Source organism: Barbus barbus (assembly GCF_936440315.1).
Source record: "Barbus barbus genome assembly, chromosome: 45".
NCBI classification, from domain to species: Eukaryota; Metazoa; Chordata; class Actinopteri; order Cypriniformes; family Cyprinidae; genus Barbus; species Barbus barbus.
In genome coordinates, this window is record NC_136723.1 from 5,553,228 (window position 1) to 5,578,424 (window position 25,197).

A 25,197-nucleotide genomic window follows, 5' to 3' on the forward strand; every position below is an offset into this window, starting at 1 on the left:
ATTTTCCACTCTTTGCTGCTATTAGATTTGTGTTAGAAAACATATATATTAAAAATGAACAACAGCTATTTATATAATTACTATTTTGATTTCCGTAAGGCAAGTTTTACCTACTAATCTGTGTATTTTTCTTAAATTTCTCTTTCTGTTCTGTTTTTCATGGGCTCTTTATGCAGATGCTCTTCAGTAGCCCCGTGTGGGTGGAAGATGGTGGTGAGGTACATGGAAAACAAACAAAAAGACATTAAGACACTCACAGTGCGTTCTCACTTCATTGTGCTCATTTACATGACACTTGCTGGAAGTCTACAACCACACGCCCTCTATAGTACTTCCTCTGTTCGTGGGCTTGTGTCGTTTTTTAGTCAACTGTTGCTTTTAATCGGATTTTATGCATTGGTTTTAATTTAAGGCAGAGGCTATTTGCACTAGTTGTAAGTAATAGTTATGCTAGCTGTTATTTATACTTGCAAATAGAAGTAGCAGATGCTATTTGCACCTCAGTGTATTGTAATAGCCTACATTATGAAACAGAATACAATAAATAACAACTTATTCAGTGTATATGATTACATTTATAAAATTCATAAGTGGATGCTGCCTTTGTTTGTCCCTATAAGTCCCTACCCTTAAACCCGTTAGGTATTAGCAATTTATTTCCACTTTTTGAATATTTTCTTTGAAACCGGGTTAGTCACATCAAAGCTAAAGCCACTATCTTTTCTCTTCACAACACTACTGATGTTACCAGATCGAATGGTGAGTGGAGTTTGTGTAAATAGCCAAAGAGATGAGCTATTTGCATTTTGTGTCAATTATTTAGTTTAATAATGATTTATATAATCCATTATTTTAATCATAGACGTTTCCAAATGTTTTTATATGGGCATGAAATGGAAATGGCGATCTGTCTTTTCTGCCTTATTGATGTATATCTGAGTTGCTTATTGAAAAAGAAAAAATGTAAGGTGGAAATTGATTTTGACTATTGGGAATTGATTGGATCATTTACTAACTGCTGAAATCTCATGCGAGTAGCAGGTTAAGAGATGAGCAAAAAAAAAATGATGTGCAAAAATAAATAAATGAACACATAAATAATTATAATAAGCACAGCAATATAGACCATAAAACAAACAAACAAAAAATTGTCCGTTTAAACTTCATGGTGATTTATAATAATAATGTGCAATCAATCAATCAATCAACATTATGGCACTAAGTTGAACTTATTTAACATTTGCAATTAATTCAGGCTTATGGTTTGAATATGAACTGTGCTAATTCTTTTTTTATATATATATGGATTAAAAGATGGATCAAGATTTAATCAACATCATTAATATTTCTATAGCTACACTGCAACTAGCATTCATTATTGCATTTATCTGCATTATGAATTGTTGCTGGTAATTTTATTTTCTTATCTATATTTAACCATATAGTCACCATTTATAACTTAAATATGCTGTTACATTTTGCATGCTGATTCTCATAATACACAGCCAACAGAAAACAGGTCAAAAGCAGCGCATGTCTGATGCAACATTTTATTTATGCAGAACTAAAACCCAAAGCTAATGAAAACTTTGACACTTTTTCTTCAGCTATCTTGCCGTCACTAGCATTCTTTCAGGAAATGCAAAACTAATTGCTCCACGAGAATGGTGTAACATATGAGACAACAGTATTTTTGCTTATAACAGATGCATTGAACAGTACTTTCCAGAGCTAGGCACATAAAACCTTTAAAACAAAATTCTCCATTGAACTGAATTGGTGGAATATAGAAGTGTAAGCTGAATATGTGAAACTTATGCAGTGCAAAGATGCACTCATCCATGCATTAAGATGTTCAGCGGTTGGCATGGCTGATTGAAACCAGCTCTAGATGAGCAACAGAACAAAGGCAAAGTTGTAAATGGGAGGATCATGAATAGCATATTCAAGTGCAGCAGAGAGGAAGTGGACTTGTGCTCACTACTAACCACTAACATTAAGCGCACAAGCTAAGCTTCATTAGATAATCTCAATGGGTAAGTCCTTTTATTAATTTGGTATTTGGTACAACTGGTATTCTGTTAATTGTTGCTTTACAGATTTTGCTTTTGGCTAAAAATACTGGGGTAGATCATTGGGATCCGGAGAGGCGATGTAACTTGTGTGCATCCCTCCGAACTGATGAAAAAGATAAGGAACTCGTTTGAGTTTGCATCCTCTTTCAGGGGATTTCTGCTCGTTTTTATTTTTAGAGGATGTTGTAGAAGAGACGCTTTCCTAAATGAAACCAAATCTGGAGGTATCATCATAGTAAGGCTGTAATTGCTATGGCAAACGACTGTAGTTCATAAAATTCTGTCATAATTCGGTGGTTTTGAAGTATGCATCGGTTGAAGATCGTTTGGATGGTGATGGGAGTCACATATGCAGATATCTCCACATCAAGTTGAGTTAAAGTGGAGACATTGTTTTGTTTTTACAATAAATGAATTCATTGTGTGTCTATTTAAAAGTCACACAATCTCAACTGCTTCGTTTTTTATTTTGCCACAAAATGTAGCTATATTTTGGCCCAGATTTTTACGTAACGTTGGATATATTTGCAATATATACTATATAGCAACTGCTTGATTGCTTGTGTCGTCGCAAAATGTAACTCTATTACGGTAACACTTTAGAACAGGGAACACTTATTCACTATTAACTACGACTTTTCCCTCAATAAACTCCTAATTTGCTGCTTATTAATAGTTAGTAAGATAGTTGTTAAGTTTAAGTATTGGGTAAGATTAGGGATGTAGAATAAGGCATTAACATGTGCTTAATTACTAATAATAAATGGCTAATATTCTAGTAATATGCATGCTAATAAGCAACTAGTTAAGAGACCCTAAAATAAAGTGTTACCGGTATGACTATCATAAACATTTTCTGTAAAGCATCTTTGAAATTAATATGTATTGTGAAAATATAGACGATGCGCTATAGACGTAAATCTGTCTAGACTTTGACGAATAACTGAGGTAACTGAATTTGAGTTGTAATTCTCTGTAAAGTCTGATGCAAAAACATTTGCTTAAGATTGTATTACAAATTTAGTCAGCTGTGTGTCATGTATCATGCTTTTATGTAATTTGCTCTATATAACACAGGCAACAGTGTTCATAAAAAAGGAAGTAAGCAAAGGCTTTGTTTATCTGTGGGAACACCTATATTTCCCACGTTCAGGAACCTGACCATATATTGACTGTTGGCATTCAAAATTCAAAAGCATTTATTTAAGATATAAATGCTATTCTTGGTAGTTAGGTGCTTGCTAATTAGTCAAAAAGCTTGGGCTAGAGAATCTTGGATTTTGTTGCTCATTTCTGTGACCATTGTAAATCTTATTACTTAGACAAGTAATGGGATCCATTTGAGATACAATTCATGTAGCAGAAACCGTTTTAGAGTTACATGTCAAATTTAGTATTTAAGATTAGGGTTTGTTGTTCAGACCTCTAACCTTAATATGAGCACTACTAATAGTGATACTAACCACTAACGGACGACTGTCTATTCGCAATCATCCATGAAGTTTCACAAAGCACACTTCTGTTTTCAGACTAGTCTTTGGTTACGTGAATGTAAATACGGGTCTACAAGCTACGAGATATTTCTAGGAGTCAACATATGCTGTTGCAAGCTTGTCAGACTAGCCGCCTCGACTACGTAATTTCATGTTGAAAGAGGTGGAAAGTCCCTGCCAGTGAATTCGTGTCCTGAGAACTTTGGCCAATCAGTTTGTCCATACAGCCACCAAAAGGAAGTGACTTCGTGACACAGAAAAAGACTATGCCAATGTGGGCCTTGAGAGGAAATGACTTGCACTGTGCATGAGCCTGAGATCACAAGCCGTCTCCGCTCGCCTCCGCTCTATCAGTCGTGCCTGAACCCTCAACAAACTCGCTCAACTTCCGACTGTACGCCAAGCATCAACCAGAGAACATGGTGACAAACACCACCCAGTACGAATGGCTCTTTCTGTGAAAAAAAAGCGCTCCTTTGGTCATTTGCAACAGTCGCATGCGAAGATGTGCATCCAAGATTTCTGTAACAAGTAAGTATGCGGGTTTCTTCACCTTTGTGCTTTTGTAGTCCTCCTAGAAATCCATAATTGACTACATTGATGATCGTATTGATTATTTGCAGTTTAAGCTTCTTTTTGATTTGACTAGTGCTTAAAATATTGAAATCGCAAAGCTATTGCAAAACAGTTAGTAATTCCCACAAGTTTCTGGATTACTACAATTTGTTATGCTAGACCAAAAAGTAAACGTGATTGTGATTTCTTGTGGATTTTAAGAAGTACAGTAAAAATGTGGGTAGTTTGTGATGATGGACTGAAGCGCACCCACATGGTGCCCACAAAATACAGTAGTGCTTATGATTGTTGCTTATGAGTGTTAACCTATAGTTTGACTCCAGATAAAATGTAAGACGTGGATTGAATGTAAAAAAAAAATGTCCTTGAGTTTTTTTCATTCATACAGGGTTTTTTTTTTTTGCTGGGAAAACCCCTACCATAGTCAAGGCCGCAAAATGTACTTTACATTACACCTTTACCGCTAAACTCCTACCTCATGTAAAATGTGTTTACATGACCTTTTCAGTCTGGATGCACATGCATCCGTACACATTAGAATATGGGGGCGCATCCAACTGACTGTGAAACGATGTTGTTATAACTAACCCGTGTGGGCAGATGTTTGAGACAAACGTCATGTGCCATTGATGGAGGCTGTGTTTCATGTGTACCTCATCTCCTGTTTTATTTTAAAGCATTTCTTCCGTTTTTAAGTGATGTGCACATATTAGGAGGCAGGAAATGCAGGAAGGATGTAGATGCAGAGCAAAAATAATAACGGCAACTGCTGCCCACAGACTCTTTTCTTACCTTTGGTTTATAACATGCATTAACATAAGAGAATGGCGCCCTCAGTGAGAAAACATTGTGTAAATAGAGATAAATTTGCTTCAAATATAGGGACACTATAAACTATTAGCATGCATATTACTAGCATATTGGCTGTGCATTTGTACTTATAGTAATAACTCATTCTGCATGACCATATTCTAGATCCCTTAACCCTACCTTATACCTAAACACTACAACAACTACCTTACTTAACATCAATAAGCAGCAAATTAGGGGTTAATTGGAAAACTTTTAATAGTGTTAATAGTGAATATGTGTCCCTTAAAGTGTTACCAGAATATATACTTTTATATTAGTATTTAATGGGTATAAGCATATTAATCTTGTATAAACATTTTTGTAGCAGCATAATGTCTGTCCACTGTGTACTTGTTTATTTTTTATTTAAGGTCACATTTAATGTTGCTCGATGAAATGATGAAATTCCACCATTTCAACAGAAATTCACACGATCAGGAATTTCGAGGGTGAAAGATTTTCCTACACAGCACTGTATACATATATATCGAAAAAAACAACCATTATTGCAGTACGTTTTACAAGAAAATGCTATTTCAGTCTTTCTACATCAAAAATTCATTTTAATTCAAATTTATTTACTAGCAATTTCGGTAACACTTTAGAACAGGGAACACTTATTCACTATTAACTACGACTTTTCCCTCAATAAACTCCTAATTTGCTGCTTATTAATAGTTAGTAAGATAGTTGTTAAGTTTAGGTATTGGGTAGGATTAGGGATGTAGAATAAGGTCAAGTTTATTTGTATAGCGCTTTTTACGATACAAATCGTTGCAAAGCAGCTCTACAGGAAATTAGCCTTAAGTAAAGTCGTGACGTATTGTCAAGTATGGTGACCCATACTCGAAATTGGTGCTCTGCCTTTAACCCATCCAAGTGCACACACACAGCAGTGAGTAGTGAACAAATGCACACACACACACACACACACACACACAGCCAAGCTGCGGCGCCCGGGGAGCAATTGGGGGTTCGGTGCCTTGCTCAAGGACACCTCAGTCGTGGTATTGAGGGTGGAGAGAGCGCTGTACATTCACTCCCCCACCTACAATCCCTGCCGGCCGGGGACTCGAACCCGCAACCTTTCGATTACGAGTCCGACTCTCTAACCATTAGGCCACGACTTCCCCCTTAATATATTTAGCTTATGGCAAAATTTGGTAATTCTGGATGTTGTCTGAGCGTTGGCATCCTCTGAGGTCCTCTGAGGGGTTGGCATTATCTTTTCTCAGGTGTTCGGTCGTCTCATTTAAGGGTTGGATCCAGACTGAAGCTTCTGTAATTCCTAGTTACCACGGGATGTTAATCAGAAACAGAGAAACAAATAGAGACATAATTAGCGTAGCTGCTGTTCCATCTAAGCAAAAATGATTTGTTCAACCCAAGCTAAAGAATAATAATAATGTACATTTGATCAGATACAACTGCAGTACAAGATTATAAGATGCATTATGTGAATGCTTGGCTAAAGAGATGTGTCTTTAATCTAGATTTAAACAGAGAGAGTGTGTCTGAACCCCGAATGTTATCAGGAAGGCTATTCCAGAGTTTGGGAGCCAAATGTGAAAAAGCTCTACCTCCTTTAGTGGACTTTGCTATCCTAGGTACTACCAAAAGTCCAGAGTTTTGCGACCTTAGGGAGCGGGTTGGATTGTAGCGTGGTAGAAGACAAGTTAGGTACGCAGGAGCTAAACCATTTAGGGCCTTATAGGCAAGTAATAATATTCTGTAAATGATACGGAAATTAATAGGTAACTAGTGCAGAGACTGTAAAATAGGGGTAATATGATCATATTTTCTTGACCTGGTAAGGACTCTAGCAGCTGCATTTTGGACTATCTGTAGCTTGTTTATTGAAGATGCAGGACAACCACCTAGCAGTGCATTACAATAGTCCAGTCTAGAGGTCATGAATGCATGAACTAGCTTTTCTGCATCAGAAACAGGTAGCATGCTTCGAAGCTTGGCGATGTTTCTAAGATGGAAGAATGCTGTTTTTGTAACATGGGAAATATGATTTTCAAAGGACAAGTTGCTGTCTAATATAACACCCAGATTTTTGACTTTAGAGGACGTGACAGTGCATCCGTCTAGTTGTAAATTATAATCCAAGAGATTCTGTGTACTGTTTTTTGGTCCAATAAGTAATATCTCTGTCGTATCTGAATTTAATAGGAGGAAATGATTGGTCATCCAATCTTTTATATTTTTTACACAATCTATTAGCTTAGATAGTTTAGAAGTTTCATCTGGTCTTGTTGAGATATATAGTTGAGTATCATCAGCATAAAATATAATGAAAATACAATGAATAAGGCATTAATATGTGCTTAATTAATACTAATAAATGGCTAATATTCTAGTAATATGCATGCTAATAAGCAAGTAGTTAAGAGACCCTAAAATAAAATGTTACCACAATTTCTAAGTGAAAATTGTTTCTACATTAAATTTTATCAGTGTTTGCACTGTGCTTCATACATCACTATAAAATTAACAATAGACCTTTTTGCCCATGAAATTTCACTGAGGTGACCACGCAGGAAGAGATCGTTTGATTGGCATGTTCGGTGAACGACAAGAGTTTGTTTTGTTTGATGTATCATTTAGGATGGCTAAAAGTAAAATGATTGATATTACCATAAAAGACCAGTATGGAAAATTACTCTGACCCGGCCATCTGTGAACAGCTGTATAGAAATCACCAGAAACAATTAGCGGACAAGTACCACATATAGTGTAATGTACAGACATATATAAGTGTACTTCCTGTACTGCTACTATTTCAAATTCTGATTAGTTCATCCTCAGAAACACTCTTTTCCTATAAATGGTTAACCATACAACATGTGGACTAGTTTTAACAGGTGTTTTAATGTGACACTCAGCTGTGCTAATAACATTTCAAACCTTATTTTTACAGGGGATTTACACACTGATTAAAGACTAGACAACTATTAGCTGTCACAACTTTGCTTGACTAAGAAATTCCAAGAGAAACACCAGTTTAAGTATAGATGTTTGTGAATATATTAGCTAGCCATTGGCTTCGCCAACTCTGATGGACTGAACAAATAAGATTTACTATAAAATCAAATTGACATTCATTTATCACTTCATTTAGTCACTTTGTCTGGTTGCTAGATAATATATGTTATACACTCAGCTTAAAGGGACTATCAAGCTCTCAGCTTCTGTACTTTGCCCAGTAAGTCAGTACAATGTGGCAGACACCTCTTCTCCGTTATATCACCTGGTTGTGTGCGAACAAGACGCAGTATATTATTATACTCACCCACACCTTAAGAGTAGGTCGAGTTCTGGTCATTGTGGATGGAAACCTTGGTTAAAATATCTCAAGCAATAACAAGTCTTGTTTGGAAAGTCTTGACACGCCACTGAGGTACAATATATCATTGCTTTCATATAGCGGAAATTTATACTATTCACTTCTCAGATTCCTGGTCTTATTGTGAATAGTGCTATTCCAAAGAAAATCACTTTTACTCATAATCTTAAATCAAATTGTAATAACTTGCACTGCCTCTGAAATAACTTTACATTTCTTACATTTCTACAAGAACTTTACATTTTCATCATAATAATGTGGGTGGGGAAAATAGCCAAATTTGTTTCAGTTCCCTTCTTCTTGTGGACTGGCTGACTTGAACTCTCGTACTTTCAAGAAGGGGGAACATGAGAGTGAACATTGTGGTTGTGTGTGCATTCGTGAATTCCTCCAAGACGACCATATTTACTTCTTCCATATTTACTTCTACATTTCTGATTATATACGCATGTTATTCCACACACACACACACAAGAAAAATGACTAAATTGTTATAAAGTATTACAGTGTGGCTCCATTCCGGTACATTAAGTTCTGTACTAAATTGCACCCTCTGAAATGCCTCTCGTTTTAAAAATAAAACATAAACTGTGTTTGACCTCTTAACACTTCATGCTTATCAACACATGAAGTTACGTTTCTAGGACAAGGACGGTGTTTGAACAAGGCTAAAATCTTCCCCACCCCACCCTGTTTTTTTGTTACAGTTTCTATAGAGCATGACCATCCTGTGTCTGATTGCCGTCTGTGTTTATGTTCTTCTGGAGATTTAAGATTAATATTTCATAGCTTATATTCACCCATGTGTTTGTTTGCAGTAGCAGGGCATTACTGGGTCAACTTGAATACTTGACTAGTTTTTTTGTTACACTTTATTTTAGGTGTCCTTATTACAATGTAATTATATAAGTAAGTAATGAGTCATATTAATTAAAAACATGTTCTTACAGTAGGGTTTGGATAAGGGTTAGCTGAATGTAAATTTGCATAAATACTATAATAATTAAATGCAACATGTAAAAGGACACTGTAAAAAAAATTATTTTAAGGTGTATTTGTTACGGTGTAATTATACATTTAAATAATGAGTGATATTAATTAACTACATGTACTTATTATATGGTTAGGGATATGAATAGGGTTTGGTTTAGGGTTACTTGCATGTAATTATGTAATTATAATTAATTGATATTATAATAGTAAGTACATGTAGCGTGTGTAACAAAGACACAAAATAGTGTTACCAAAAGATTTTGCTTTTTCGAAAAAGTTTATGCATGGAATTTACTACAGGGACATGTATAATGTAAACAAAATAGTAAATATAATGTAGTGGTTAATTTGCTGAGAAAAGATTTAAATACAAACTCATTTGACATGTTTTAATATATACAGTAGTCAACATTTGAAGTGGATCGAAAAAGATCATAAGACAAGAACGCATTTTGGTTTTAGGACAACTTTGATGAAAGGTTTTGATCCACTTCAAATGTTGATTAATGTAATTCAAATTTAATTTGATATTGCTTGGAGCATGTAAGAAATGTCTTAAATTGTTGAGGTTTAAAAAAGCACTGAAACACTATATTATAAATATTTGAAAACCTTTGTTTGCCTAATAATTTGTGATATTTGTGAATACGAAAACACTTTTTGAAAATAATAATAAAAATGTGTAGCGAGGTGTAAAAAATATGTATGTTGAATACACCACATGACATTTTTAGAGGCATTACATTATTTATTTATTTTCTTATTATTTTTATTTTTTATTTTTTTTAAATAGTGGTTAAGATGTTTAAGGAGCATATGTTGTGTATGCCAGATTTTTAGAAGCATTACATTTACATTTTGTTGAAAATGTTGATTTTTTTTTTTTTTTCTTAAGTTCAAAAAGTAATAGTGACAACTTGAAGACAATAGTAATAATGATGACTTCTACTCGGTTGCACAAGTGTCAACAAAACACACATGCCTCTATCTTATGTTAAATGACACCTGATGTCAGTCATGGTTGGAAACATTGAGCAACAGAGATGAACAGACAAGTCTGCTGGTAGAGTTCTCATGCAGATTCTTTTTAACCTCATTACATCAACACCAAAACCTCAAGAGAAAGAAGAACTACAATAAGAAGGCATGTCACTGCCAGAAACAAGCTTCAATGGTATTAAAATACTGTTGCTGGTCTTTTATTGAAGTGAAGTCTGTAAGAAGGTCAAGAGCATTTTGCTGACAGTGCCACACTAAACTTCTACTTAAGTCCTAAAAATAGCGTCCCTTTGCCACAAGCACGCTCCTGGACCATAATTCTTTGGTTGGATATTATAATGTCATGATGAGATGCACTACGCTACCATTACACTTCTCATTTAGGTCACGATTGTCCCATGGGATTCTAATCTCCCCGCTCCACCCAGTGTTAGATGGACTTTCCTCCGTTCCCGTCTGTATCTGCTGACTGGCACTCAGACCTCCAGTATTACGGATAAGCAATAGCAAATTCCACTCTGCGCTCCACAGCCCAGGAGGGGCTGGAACTTTCCAAAGGAAATGTAGGGTTTCCTGTCCTTTCTTTGTCCTGGTCAGATTCAAGGTTTTAGCTGGAGGTTTGGAGATAGCTGTGAATTCTGTGGTGAGACGAGCATGTCCTCAAACTCTTGATGGTCTCTGGTTTCTTCTGGCAGTATGTTGAGAGAGAGTAAAGCAGTGCAGAGCATCAGAAGATGTGTCAGCAGACGGTAAGCTGAGGGGGGTCATGGGACGCGTGGGTTGGTGTTTGGAGACGTTTGTTTGGAGTTGGGTGTTTAAGTGATGAATTATGTGGTGTTCATGATCACAAAATACTCTCATGTTGTCATATTCCTTGGAATTCGCTTGATATTACTGATTGTAGCAGGAATTTTGTTTTGGTTCCTGTGATTGTTAATGCCTTTGGATGGCTGTTGTGTTTTTTCATTGTTTATGATTGTCTCATCTCTGTGTTTTGACTGGGTTTGCTCACTTTGTTGAAAAGAATGTATTTTAATTTGTCTGGTTGGTGATTTGTTATGTCTGGTTCCAGTATTATCTGTTTAGATGTTGAAGGTTTTCGTTTATCGTTTAGTTTTGCATAGTGGTTCTCAAACTTTTTGACTCCAAGGCCCCACGACGTCCACAAGTCCACTTGACTTTTCTTGTTGTTCATGATTTTTTTGGATTAAGGAGAAGGTTTTTTTTTTTAAATAATTGCATTCACAATTTCTACCCAATGAAATATTTTAAAGCTGGGCACAATTAGAAAAAAATTCACATGGACTTATACGATTTAATGAAATTACATGACTATTTTAGGTCTATATAAATACTTTTAAACACTTTTAAAACCAGGCAACTTCATATATCCAGGTTTTCCAACCATCGTTGTTCAAAGAAACCGTTATTGAGTAAGTGAATTAAAATGGGAAATATCTTGCGTTTTAATTGTTTTCGTTTACTTTAATGTTTGTTTTATCTTATTTTAAATGATTTTAAGTCATCTTCACATCACCTTGGAGGTTTGCTGAGCCCCCCCCCCCCGGTCACCTTGATGGCATTTAATGTCCTGACAACATAGTGACATTTAGACGCAACCTCCTTTTCCATTATAACTAAAAGCTTTAAAAAAATCACAAGGGGGTATCACTTACTAAGTTTAGGTTATAGAATAAAATGTGAAAATATTCTTGAGCTTGTGTCCACCACAGACCTGAATTCAGGCATTTGACTAAAAACATTTTCAAAAAATTAATTGACTGCAGGACGATTGAGCCAGAAATGATCAAAAATACTGTACGTTACTTGCAGAGGGACATTGTTCTGGTTTATTACTTCGAATGAATCTGATGGTTTGAGGTTTACCCATGAACGTCATCTCAGAATGAATCTGATTAACTTCCCCAAGATCTGATAAGAAACTTCTACAAGATGTTTATCGGAAAAAAATGTCATCTAAGCTTCTCTGCATATCTGCCACCTTCTTTTCTTTGCATAGTTGTAGGTTTACCATTGAATTGGAAGCTGGCGGGACTGCATTTTAAAACTTTCTTTTAATGTATTGGCTCAACAGCTCTTTCTAATGAAAGATTAAATAAAAAATCCTCTGTAATGTAGGCCTACCTTTCAATAGAGATGCCCAACAGTACAAAGGGATGTTAATAACAGATTTGATTTTGAAAGTTATATTCTTAAAAGTAAAGGTTCTTTGGCATATATGGCTCTGTGAAGAACCATGGAAACTTTCCATTACACAGAAGGTTCTTTAGTGGAAAGAATTTTGAATTTGAAAATTTTAAATTTTCTTCAAACTAAGAAAAAAGGCTCTTTTAAGAACTGTTCACTGAAAGGTTCTTTGGGGAACCAAAAACAGTTGTTCTATGGCATCACTCTTTTGGTAGTGTTGAATAGTGTTTTATACCAGTACTCCAGTGATGTAATCTGACTATGAGCACAGCTGTGATTTGACTGGAGGCTTAAGATGTTTTACAGAAGGGATAGTGTGTTGTAGGTGGTTGTTGGGATGTGTTTACTAGAGTGTTCTGGAGTAATCGTCGAGTAACTAACTAATTTCTAGTGATTATCGTCAATTTGATTCCGCAGATACTATTTAAACTAAACTGAGCTAGACAATGACATCACTGAATTCAATAATGAAATGCCTTAACTGAAAATTGAGTGTTTAATCTTATTTTTATACATTACTGACACTCTATCCTCCAATTTGATACTGTTAAGTGCTTTGACACAATCTGTATTGTTATACGAGTTATATAAATAAAGGTGACTTGACTTGACTAACATTGCCAATCAAAAATAAACCTTTATTGTTGCTTACAGAAACATGGCTGCTACGCCGGTCTCCTGGCCCATTCCCATGAGGGCTATCGGGGCTCAGAATTTGCTCACCATGCCGGGAGGAGTCACCACATCTGGATATCTGCACAAGAAAGGGGGCAGCCAGTTCAGTCTGATGAAATGTGAGTTTAGCACGGCTCATTAGAATCAATCAGTCAACAGACAAAACGTCAAACATACAATTCTGTATTCATTTACTCACCTTCTCTTTCATTCCTAACCTTTATGACTCTCTTCTGTGGAACATAAAAATTATTTTTTGAAAAATGTTGTTTGTCCAAATGGGGTTCAGTGTTGCCTATACACCATTGGCTTTCACTGTAAGTGCAAACAATTCCTAAAACAGAAACATTATGTAGATAATTCTTGTTTGTGTACTGTGCAAAACATAAATGTGTGCAGGTTTGTAACAACGTGATGGTGAATAAATAATAATTAAGTTTTCATTTAGGGGTCAACTGTCTCTTTAAAGGAATATCCTGGAATTTTGACCATAAATCAGAAGTGCATCTGTGTAGAAAAGTGTTACCAACTAACAGGATGGTTTTATACAGCTTTATAAATCAATGTTAACCAGTAGCTAAATAGTTGTTAAGCATAATTCTAGGTTAATGTTGCATGTAATGGACACCATTGCATGTAATGCAACATTTCTAAAATATTACAGGTATTCAGTAATACCTTTAATGCTAGTTTCTCAGGAAATATTGTTTCATGTTGACTAGCCTGGAATATTCTGTAACAATTTACTATGTTTCAGTTTGTTAACGTTAGATAATGCATTAGGTGTCATAAATTAGCAATAGAAATATACACTTTATAATAAGGTTGTAGTTGTCGTGTTGTTATTATGAGTGTATACAAATAAAAGTAGACCTTTTACAGATTCAATTGATGTTTTGCTCTCATCTGTACAATCAAAAATGACGGAGTAATTTAAGTTCCTTTAGGGGTTATCAGAAAAAATGCCACAAAATGCATTGGTGCATTTGTCGACCCCAGAGGGTTAACGCATTAACTAACAATGAGCAAAATATTTATTACAGTATTTATTCATCTCTGTTAAGGTTAGTTAATAAAATACAACTGTTATTTCATTTCGCCTCAGGTCCATTAAATAATATTGACAGCTTTTCATTTTAATAAAGTATTAATAAATGTTGAAATTTACATCAAGTATGATTTATAGATACTGTTGCAAATAGTTAATTTTACCTAATGTGGTTAACTAATGGAAACAAATGGAACCAGTAACACTTTAGGGACCAATTCTCACTATTAACTAGTAGCTTATTAACATGCATATTATTAACATATTGGCTGTTTATACTTATAAAGCACATCGTACATGACCATATTCTACATCCATAATCCTACCCAATACCGAAACTTAATAACTACCTTACTAACTATTAATAAGCAGCAAATTAGGAGTGTATTGAGGGAAATGTTGTAGTATGGTTTGTTAATAGTGAGATTTAGACCTTAAAATAAAGCATGACCATGGAAGCTTATGGTAAAGTGTTGTCAAGTTATTGTTCATTTCAAACAGTTTTGTTTTATACATTATATATATATCACTGAAGTACAACTACAAACTATTTTGCTTTCATTTATGTGCTGTTTAATGTGGACATATACTGAGTTTCTGTCGATTTCACAGGGCCTCTTCGCTTCATCATAATCCACAAAGGCTGCATCTATTATTTCAAGAGCAGTACTTCTGCCGCACCTCAAGGAGCGTTTTCACTCAATGGCTACAACAGGTTGGTTATTAGTTCTGATTTCCATCGGTCTACCTTATAACACTGCATTTGTTCATATGACGCTCTCATGCATCTGTGATCATTCAGGCAGAGAAAGTTTCAGTGCCCCACCTCTCTGTATTAAATTTTGCAACCTCTATGATAAGTCACCAGTGGCCATCTCGGCACGATCGCAGGCCACATCCTGTCCACAGCTGTGCGTCCTTCATGCAGCCTTTTTTAAGTGCAAGAGTTTCGATTCTGCACCGAACTGGCCTTCATACGTGTTTCCTGTACATGTGAATGCAACAATCGCGTGTCTGTCGTATGTTCTGTTTAAGGTCATACTTTCCATGAAGTTAAAGTGGTGGAAAGTGTTTAGATTCCTGCTGTAGTTCTTCCTCAGTATATGGTGAACATGTAATTATCGTGCATGACTTTTTCCTGCTGTGGTTGGGTAAAAATAGCCCTCTAAATTAATACAGCAGAGCGCAGGGAGTGTTCTCGGATGAGCAAGATATGTATACGGACCTTTAGCCATGTATTTTGACACTGAGGATGCAGGAAAACAGTAGTTTACAGCACATTTTAACATTTTTGTATAAATCAATACCCCTAGATATAAATTATTAATAACAAGAAAACAATAGTGATGGAAAGCCTTGGAAAGCACCACTAAGTATCAACATGAAGTTTGGGGATGATACAATTATTATTTTTTTTTTATGTTTTTTTCACCAAGGCTGCATTTATTTGATCAAAAATACAGTAAAAAGGCAATATTTTGAAATATTATTGCAATTAAAATTAAATTTATTTCTGTGACGCAGCGCTGAATTTTCAGCATCATTATTCCAGTCTTCAGTGTCACATTATCCTTCAGAAATCATTCTCAAGAAACATTTATTATTATTATCGTTATTATCAATGTTAAAAACAGTTGTGCTGCTTCATATTTTTGTGGAAACGTTTATACATTTTTCAGGGTTCTTTGATGACTAGTTCATGAAAACAGCATTTATGAAAGTTCAATAAACAGCATTTATTTGAAATATAAATCTTTTGAAACATTACAAATGACTTTGCTGTCACTTTTGATTAGTGCTATCAAACGATTAATCGTGATTAATCGCATCCAAAATAAAACTTTTTGTTTATGTAACATATGTGTGTGTGTACTGTGTATATTTATTATGTATATCTAAATTCACACACATGCATTTATATATTTAAGAGAAATTTTATATTTGTATATTAAATATATTTATATATAATCTAAATTATATAAATATAAATATATACATGTAAATATTTTCAAAATATATGCTCTGTTTATATATACATAATAAATATAAACAGTACACACCCACATATATTACATAAACAAAAATGTTTATTTTGCATGCGATTAATCACGATTAATCGTTCGTGCTGTCGAACGATTAATCGTGATTAATCGCATCCAAAATAAACATTTTTGTTTATGTAATATATGTTTGTTTATAAATTATGTAATTTTGATCAATTTAATGTATCCTTGCTGAATAGAAGTATTAATTTCTTCAAAATAAATAAATAAATAATACAATAATATGCATTTAAATATATATAAATAAAATAAAGACCCCTAACTTTTGAATAGTAGAATAGTAGTAAACATTTAAATTAATATATTTTTTAAAGACCTTTGTTTTTATTGCTTGGCAGAGTCTTACGGGCAGCAGAGGAAACAACATCTAGCAATGTTTTTCCTTTTAAGATCATCCACTTCAGTAAGAGACACCGTACGTGGTATTTCTCAGCGGCGAGTGAGGATGAGAGAAGGGTGAGATCATAGGCATGTCTGAGAGCATTGCACAACTATGAACATTTGGGGGGTTTTATGTTGAATTCTAACAAAATGTGTGTATTTTTATGTCTGACAGAAATGGATGCGGTACCTAAGAAAAGAAATCAGCTATTATAATGATAAAAGAGATTTGCCTCTTCCAAGGTAAACTTGTGCTCACATGAAATCAACGTCATTGAAATGCTCAAGCACTGGTCACGTTGCACTTATAACACATATAGGCTACTTGTATTTTCATTTGTGCTTTTTAAACCACTAATGATGCATGAATTATATTTATATCAATCTTACACAATATGGTTTTAACCTTCACATTTTAGCTTCAAATTTTCTGGACTTTTTTTAAACGACAGATGTAACCTCTTCCTCTTTCTTATAATCACTGCTTGTTAATGTAATTCTGCATTGAAGATTTTAACTGCGTCTTTTAAGTCATCTTTCTCACAAATTTCTTGTGTTTTAATAGTGATGAATTAGATTCTGAGAGCATATATGGGCAGTTAGAGGAGCCGCTGGAAATCAGTCCAATTGAAGAAGATCCTGAAGCAGGTACACAGTGACAGACATGAAGGGTTTAAAATAACGTGTCTCTGATTATGCTTTTGCATAGTGTAACCAGATAACAAAATATGTCTATAAAATATTTCAATAAAAGTATATACAAGATTAAAAATTGCTGTAAAAAGTTGATGCAACTGCATTTTTATTAACTTACCTTAACAAAGATCATGAAATAACTAAAAGATGCCAAATGCATTGTTCATTGTTAGCTAGTGTTACTAAAATGCTACATAATGCATAGGAAAATTATCATTTAGAAGTATTGGTTTTTTATTATAATTATTAAATAATTATATAAATTATAATAAAATGATATCATTAAAAAATTACATTTTTATTTTACTAAATATCTGACTCTTTAAATAAATAAATTGCAAACAATAAATACAATAAAAAATTGTGCATGACTGAATTTATGTGCTTTGTGCATTACTTTACTGATGTATTTTCATTTAGATTATATGACACAAGATGAAGACAGCGATGGAGAGGATATATCACCAGTGTCAGCAGGTAGATGCTTGATTTTTCTGTCATTTCTTCACTCTCAGAAAAAACGGACAAAGCTGTTACAAAGCTAAAAGATACATATTTGTACCTTATTTACCCCTAAATGGTACATAAAAGCACCTAAAGTGAACATATTTGAAAGGGTGATCATTTTGAACCCAGCTATAGTTTTGTGCCTCTTTTCTGAATGGGCTTAGATTAGTGATTGTCACATTTCGAATATTTACCTTAGAGAGTACCCACATGGTGGAATAACTGTTTGATGTGTTTTTCCAGGTCGACCCACGGTTCCTCCTCCACCGTATCCTCCACCCCCTGTTCCTGTTCAGCCGAGAGAACACCGCCTCACGAAAGGCCCGCCGCCTCCGCTGCCCCCTCCATTCAAAAAACCATCCTGTATAGCCAAAGGTCCTCCTCCGCCGCTGCCGTACGCCCCGCACCTCGAGAAACCAGACGTACACCTGTCAAACAGAGGCCCCGCTGGCCCCATGCCTCCTTTACCCCCGGCAAACAGCATGAAGCCCATGACAGGGCCCTTTTCCACAATGCCTGCTTTCGAAAAGAAGCTGAATGCCTCTCTCATCAGCAATACGGCGGCTACTCTACCCATCGTTGAGAACCTGCAGAAAGTGATTCTGAAATCGTCGAAGCCGTCCATTTCTGGCCAGCACCTGGGGGTGAAGCCCACACCTGGCCCGCGGCCCGTCTCGCCTCACCTGTCCAGCTCTGTCAGCAACAGGGCGCTCGGCCAGATCCCCAAGCCTCCGTTACCAAGCAAACCGAAACCCAACAGACCCTCCTTCCAGTAAGTCTTTCATTCTCGTTACTGACACCTGTGTCTGGTTTGGTGTTGCACCGCAGAGACTTTTATGGCTGCAAATGTATTAAGGCTGCTGTTTAAAAAAAGGTTAAATATGCTCATGCTCAGTCTTGTTATAGAAAAAGAATAACAACTGCGTTCTTTAACTGGAATGACTTTTTTACACACTTATGCAAGAGTGTTTAACCACACGTGAGTGTCGCAAAACGCCTCAAAGATTAGAATAAAACTTCCTACATTACAAATCCTTAAAGAGTCTTATAATATACAGTGTTTGTGTTTAAATAAAACAAATATTTTAAAAATCAACATCTTTGTATTCATGTTGATTTTATATGGTTTTAAAAGCATTCATTTTTAAGAAATGTAATGACTCTGAAAATGTCATTTGGTGTAACCATCAAATAAGAATTAGTTCAAAATGTCTTTACACCTTGAATGCATGTGAGTGTACACAACTTAATCATTATTATAACAGTGATTTATGGTTTTAATTGACTCATTATTTAATTTTTTATCTGATATTTTATTCAATATTTTTCAAGGCAACAAGTATTTTTACAATTAGTCATTCAGAAATATTGTGTTTTTTCATATTGTTTTTTTTTTTTGGAAATTAATACTTGACATTTTAAAACCTGAACTAACCTTGCCTTGTCATCTTAATGTCATGAGAAGTCTTCTTTATCATCAAATCATATCATATCGATTTCCTTTTTATGTTTTTTCTTTTTTTCCTGTATATATTTGCATGTCGGTCGCACCACATGACTCTTTTTTAATTCTTTTTAAAATTAAAAGTATTAATTCATTCATTTATTTGTTTGTTTGTTTATTCACAATTCATTAATTTATTTATTGTTGTTTATTTATTTACTTATGATAAATAAATATAAGAATTAATAGATTTTTAGCTTGTTTGGATGTTGGTTAGACTCTGAAGATTATTTATACAAATGGTCCGTGCCTTTTTCTCAGAAGAGCGTCACCGGATGGACAGAGTTTTCGTTCTTCTATTGAAGAAAAGCCTTTAAAAAACCGAGTGCAGGGCAAAATTAAAGAAGACTCAGATGACGAGGACTATGAAAATGTAAGTTTATCTCGTCTGTTCTATTGCTGATATCGCTTGAGCTTACCTCAGGAAAACAGCCATTGAACACTGATATTGTGGAAACAAATTCAAGTTCATTTTAATAAAGGCATATTTTTACTTAGACGTTTTACTAGACGTTTCAGGATGTGCTGTGTACATATTAATTCTTGGAGCTTATCGGCTTGTTGAGTTTGAGCGTTTTAAGGAGAGATGTTCAACATCTTTATAGCTTTCCTCTGTCTGCCGAAGCAGAAAACATGAGTCACTTCCTCAATGACATTTGAATCAAAATAGATTGTGGATTATTTGACATCATTTCATAAATGTTTTATTTTGCTGTTGCTACATTTACCAAGATAAGTTATTTTTTATACCATATCTAAGATATTTAGATATACCGTATCTACCATACCTAACCTTTGGCCTTGTTTAGTCATAACAATAATAATGGCTTTTTGTCACGTTTTTTCTCATCAGGTAAATTTGCCTAACTCTGTCTTCGTGGACACAATGGAAACCAGTAATGTTGAAAGGTAAAGGAAAACAATGCCTGTGTTTATTACTTTTATTTTGTGAACTTTAGTTACTCGTAGGAATCAATGGTGGTTTGATGCATTGATTTCAATAAAGAAACCGAATCCTTTAGAACAGTGCATCCAAACCTTTTTGTTTCTTATCTGAGACAATATTAGAAGGCATGTACAGTATATGAGCATGATAGCTGTATTTTTCTTTTTATTGCTGGCCTCTAGTGGAATGGAGTTGTAATTGCACTGTTTTTGCTTGAAAAGGCAGATTTCGATAAGAGCCACTCATCTAGTTCATGTGTCACTGTGTTCCATTACATTGTTAATTGTCTTCACTTACTGATTACAGATTATTTAAGGATGCATACACCTACCCACCGAACGGTCTGTACTGCTTCCGTAAATCAGGAACAGGAAAAACATCACAGGTACAACTCAGACTCAGTATGCATACATAGGGTCAATAAATATAGATTGGCAAAAAAAATAATTATTTATTTAAAAATGTGATTTTGTTACTAATTTTTTTTTGCCAATTTTTAATACCTATATATATATATATTATTATTATTATTATTATTATTATTTAGTCATTTAGCAGACGCTTTTATCCAAAGAGACTTAAAAATGAGGACAACAGAAACAATCAATTGTAGTATTTAAACAACTAAAAACAGATCCAAAACTAAAAGCTAAAACTTTATAAATACTACCTATACACATTTTACAAATAAATTAAATAAAAATGACAAATGCATACAACAAAACTTCAAAACTCAACATGTAAATGAAAAACAAAAAATAAAGCCAAAAACAATTCTAAATATTAAAGAACAAAATGTTCTTTACATACAGTTTTGGAGGCCACTGTATATATATATATATATATATATATATATATTCTGTAATCATGTAAATTATGCATAGTAGATTTTCAAGTATGTCTGTGTTTATGAAAACAATTTTAATAAATAAAGTATATCTATCTATCTATTTTTTGGCAAATGTATCTGTCTATGTTTATACATGTTTGCACTTTTTCCCCTGTTTGACACAGGTGCTGGTTGTTTGGGACTCGGGTATACACAAAGCCAGAAATTATAGGCTCTTTGAGGAGGTTAGTAGCTATTTTGCATGCACACTAAATCTACAGTACAGAAGTTTTTACCAAGGCAAGATTTGTTCTTACTAAGGGATTTGATCAAACCTCTAAGTCTAAACAATAGTAGGCTAAGTGCTACCGAATATTGAGGAAATGCTACAGTAGCACCTTTATTTGCCGGTCAAGATCAAACTCATTCTATTTTACCCTCTCTTTTTACATTTACAGGACCAGCAGGTGTATCTGGAGGCAGAGCTGCCATTCCCCTCTTTATCCGCCCTGGTTGAACATTATCACATCAACCCACTGCCCAGCAGTAACAACTCAATGCCCAACTACTCCTTCTGCTTACATCTACCGTTCGGCTACGACCCACCCAGGTGACATGGGCCCCCTGTCCCATGCTGAAACACCCACCCGCTCACTGCTCAGCCGGTGCCGGTCCTGGACCAGACTTCTGCTGACAGCGCCACCTGCTGGAGAACGCCACCCATCACACCCGAGCGCCCAGTCGACTGGATGCCCTCCCTAGTTCAATATACTGTGAATATCAATGGATAATTAATCCAATGAACCAAAGAACTGTGTTCATTTAAGTCCAGTGTTCAGAAGGGAGCCGTACTATTAAAATGACAAAAATCCAGTGAATGAAACAGTGCTAAATAGAAAATGTACACTTTAGTACTGTACTGCATATATTAGTATACTGAAGCTTCTTCTGGCTAAGAACTGACTGATTGGCATGTAATGTTATTAATCACTCTTTGCATTGTTTAATTGTGTGGTTATCTGAGATATAGTAAATATTTCAATTGCTATTAAGTGCCTTAAACAAAACTTTCAAAGATTTGATGCCACTAAACTAAAAAAAATCCAGTGATTATTTCATCCTCAAAGATGCTCGTTGTATGGTACCCTCTTAACAGAGACTGGGTGAATCCTATGAAAGCTGTCAAGAAAATTAAAAGAAAAAAAAAAGAAGTTGTTTGTTGGAAAATTAAGTTTATTTTTAGAACCATTAGGATTTGTGTTACTGTGTTATTATTGCATTTTGCATCATGACACATTTGCGTAATGCAGTATTGTAATATTTTTTCAAATATTATTTAAATTCGGAAATATTTGGTAGTATTTTGCCTGCCTTTTATTTAAGCAGATAGAAAATAATAGTAAAAATAAACATATAAATAATAATAAAAAGTAGTGATGTAAGGAAAGCCCATTTTATATATATATATATATATATATATATATATATATAAAGCAAATTTTTCTTTTTTTTAAGTAGTGAGAATTGAGGAATTAAGAATTAAATTTTTAAGAATTTTTTTTATGCACCATATTTTTAGTAGATTTTTGGGTAATGCTTTGTGAGATTCACCTGACTATATGAAAGCTTGTTAAATGTCAGTTTATGTCACGATGTTTGATGTCAGTCAGCTGCTGCACATGATCCAGGGTGATGGATCTGAATATATCACACAGGAGACACAGACACTGCTATGCAATGCTTCTTCACTGGAAAATAACTCCCAATGTATATTTTCATGGTTGTTTTGAATTCCAACATAAGAACACCTGAATGTTATTGCGATATTTCATACTGTAAGTATTATTTTATTGTACAAACTGTGTAATTTATTGTACGTTATATAAGTCATTTAATAACTGGATGTTACTGTTATGCTTGTACACTGTTGTGAGGTAAATGATACACACTTGAAACTAAATACACAGTGAAAATAAAACAAATTGTTTAGAAATTGAAATACCAGATCTTATTTACATAAACAAAAAATTATAAGAATAGTGACAACACAATATGAAATTCTTCTTGACTTTTTCTTAATAAAATGATTCAACCTCAAATCAGTATTATATACATGGTTATTTGGTAAGTATATGTATAAATGATCCTAAAATTATATGGAATACTTTCAGAATTTAAAAGCAGCAGTGAGTGATGTGGAGCACAGCACTGGACCTGTGGCAGATATAATGCTTGAAAATGAATTCCAGTGTCCCAAGCCGATATGTTTCCAGTACTATTTTAAGTCCACAGTTATGTATGTAATTCTTTATTAAGTCTTAGATATTCACTGTACATCCAGAAAGCCATTTTGAAATCGACACGGTCTCATCAAAATAATACAAGAGATCAAAAGTGGTTATTTTAAAACCACTTTCTTTACAAATAGTGATGATTTCCTCTACTAATCTAATCATAAAGTTATCACCACATCAGATAAATATAAATAGGATATTAATATATATATATTTCTCAAAGCGTTAATCAGATGCTGAATATGTAGCCAGAACAAATGAGAAGAGAAGACTCTAAGATGCCAGGATTGATGATTAATGAACAGGGTTAATATAGTGCTTGCACACGGCTCTGTCTGGCTTCTGCGGGGAACATTGATTTGCTCTGAATAAGGATCAATATGCATGAAAGGTTCCTGTGTAAGTTCTGATCTGGGAACAGAAGCCCTCCTGTTCATGTAATCCTGTTTTCAGAAAGAAAAACCACCTTGATCTTTGATCAGTACTCTTCTCCTCAGATGTTTGATACCCTGTCCATCATGTCTTCATCAAAGTGACCATATCCAGTCAAACGAAGCAGAATATTGCATACTTTATTAGTACTTTAAGGAATTCAGAATGAAGCCAGTGGACTGATCCAAAAATTCAGCTGATCCGTCAAAATTGGTCAAAGGAATAAAAATATCATGCAAAAAGATTATTTAAAAAATGCATTACATAAATTATTACCTAAATATTGGAAGATTTATGCTATTTCAATAGATTTCCATTCAGACCCGGCTTCAGTCTTATAGGTTTTATAAATCTATACCAAAATATTGGAAGATTTATGCTATTTTAATAAATTTCCATTCAGCCCCGGTTAGGCTATATATATATACAGTCATCGCCAAAAATATTGGCACCCTTGATAAATATGATCAAAGAAGCCTGTGAAAATTAATCTGCATTGTTTAATCCTTTTGATCTTTTATTTTTTTAAAATCACAAAAATCTAACCTTTCATTGGATAATAAGAATTTAAAATGGGGGGAAATATCATTATGAAATAAATGTTTTTCTCTAATACACATTGGCCACAATTAACGGTACGCTTTTATTCAATACTTTTTGAAACCTCCATTTGTCAGTTTAACAGCTCTAAATTTTCTCCTATAATACCTGATGAGGTTAGAGAACAGCTGACAAGAGATCAGAGAACATTCCTTCATCCAGAATCACTCCAGACCCTTTAGATTCACAGCTCCATGTTGGTGCTTCTTCTCTTCAGTTCACCTCACTCATTTTCTACAGGGTTCAGGTCAGAGGACTGGAATGGCCAGCAGAAGCTTGGTTTTGTACTCAGTGACCCATTTTTGTGTTGTTTTTGAGGTTTGTGTTTGGATTATTGTACGGTTGGAAGATCCAGACATGGCCCATTATAAGATGTCTAACAGAGTCAGTCACTTTTAGATTTTTTATCTGTTGTTATTTGATAGAATCCATGATGCCATTTCCTATTTATATTTCTGTGAAACAGGAAGCCATGGCTGGATAATTTCATGTTCATAATCACCCTGGAGTGCTCAAAATTGTGAATATGAATGAGAATATACTTCAGAGATATTTTACTCATAAGAATTTCTAGGGGTGCCAATAATTGTGTCCAATGTGTATTTGTGGAAAACATTTATTTCATAATGATTTTTCCCCCCATTTTAAATTCTTATTATCCAATGAAAGCTTAG

The 25,197-nt window shown here is 34.5% G+C and overlaps 1 protein-coding gene across 4 annotated transcripts; it reads left to right on the forward strand.

The window, feature by feature from the left end:
• Window positions 1-1,917: 1,917 nt before the first annotated feature.
• LOC306864109 (SH3 domain-binding protein 2-like) lies at window positions 1,918-22,372 on the forward strand. Of its 4 annotated transcripts, XM_079407825.1 has the most exons (14): window positions 1,918-2,036; window positions 3,605-4,099; window positions 13,203-13,342; window positions 14,884-14,986; window positions 16,673-16,790; window positions 16,891-16,958; window positions 17,281-17,363; window positions 17,832-17,888; window positions 18,162-18,690; window positions 19,684-19,795; window positions 20,276-20,331; window positions 20,675-20,753; window positions 21,383-21,442; window positions 21,656-22,372. In XM_079407825.1, exons 2-14 carry the CDS (start codon window positions 4,014-4,016, stop codon window positions 21,809-21,811), a joined length of 1,647 nt encoding a protein of 548 aa, XP_079263951.1. In that variant the 5' UTR covers window positions 1,918-2,036; window positions 3,605-4,013; the 3' UTR covers window positions 21,812-22,372. The 4 variants fall into 4 exon arrangements, with proteins under 4 accessions (XP_079263951.1, XP_079263952.1, XP_079263950.1 ...); XM_079407826.1 differs by lacking the exon at window positions 3,605-4,099 and having other exon boundaries at window positions 1,948-2,036; XM_079407824.1 differs by lacking the exons at window positions 1,918-2,036; window positions 3,605-4,099 and adding an exon at window positions 10,927-11,089.
• Window positions 22,373-25,197: the final 2,825 nt, after the last annotated feature.

What these genes read in the sequence shown, in the direction of transcription:
- LOC306864109 (XM_079407825.1), top strand. Translation starts at nt 4,014, where the DNA reads ATGGCTCTTTCTGTGAAAAAAAAGCGCTCCTTTGGTCATTTGCAACAG. An exon ending in TGAAGAAGATCCTGAAGCAG is followed by an intron (nt 17,364 to 17,831) that starts GTACACAGTGAC and finishes ATTTTCATTTAG; the next exon opens with ATTATATGACACAAGATGAA. An exon ending in CCCAACAGACCCTCCTTCCA is followed by an intron (nt 18,691 to 19,683) that starts GTAAGTCTTTCA and finishes CCTTTTTCTCAG; the next exon opens with AAGAGCGTCACCGGATGGAC.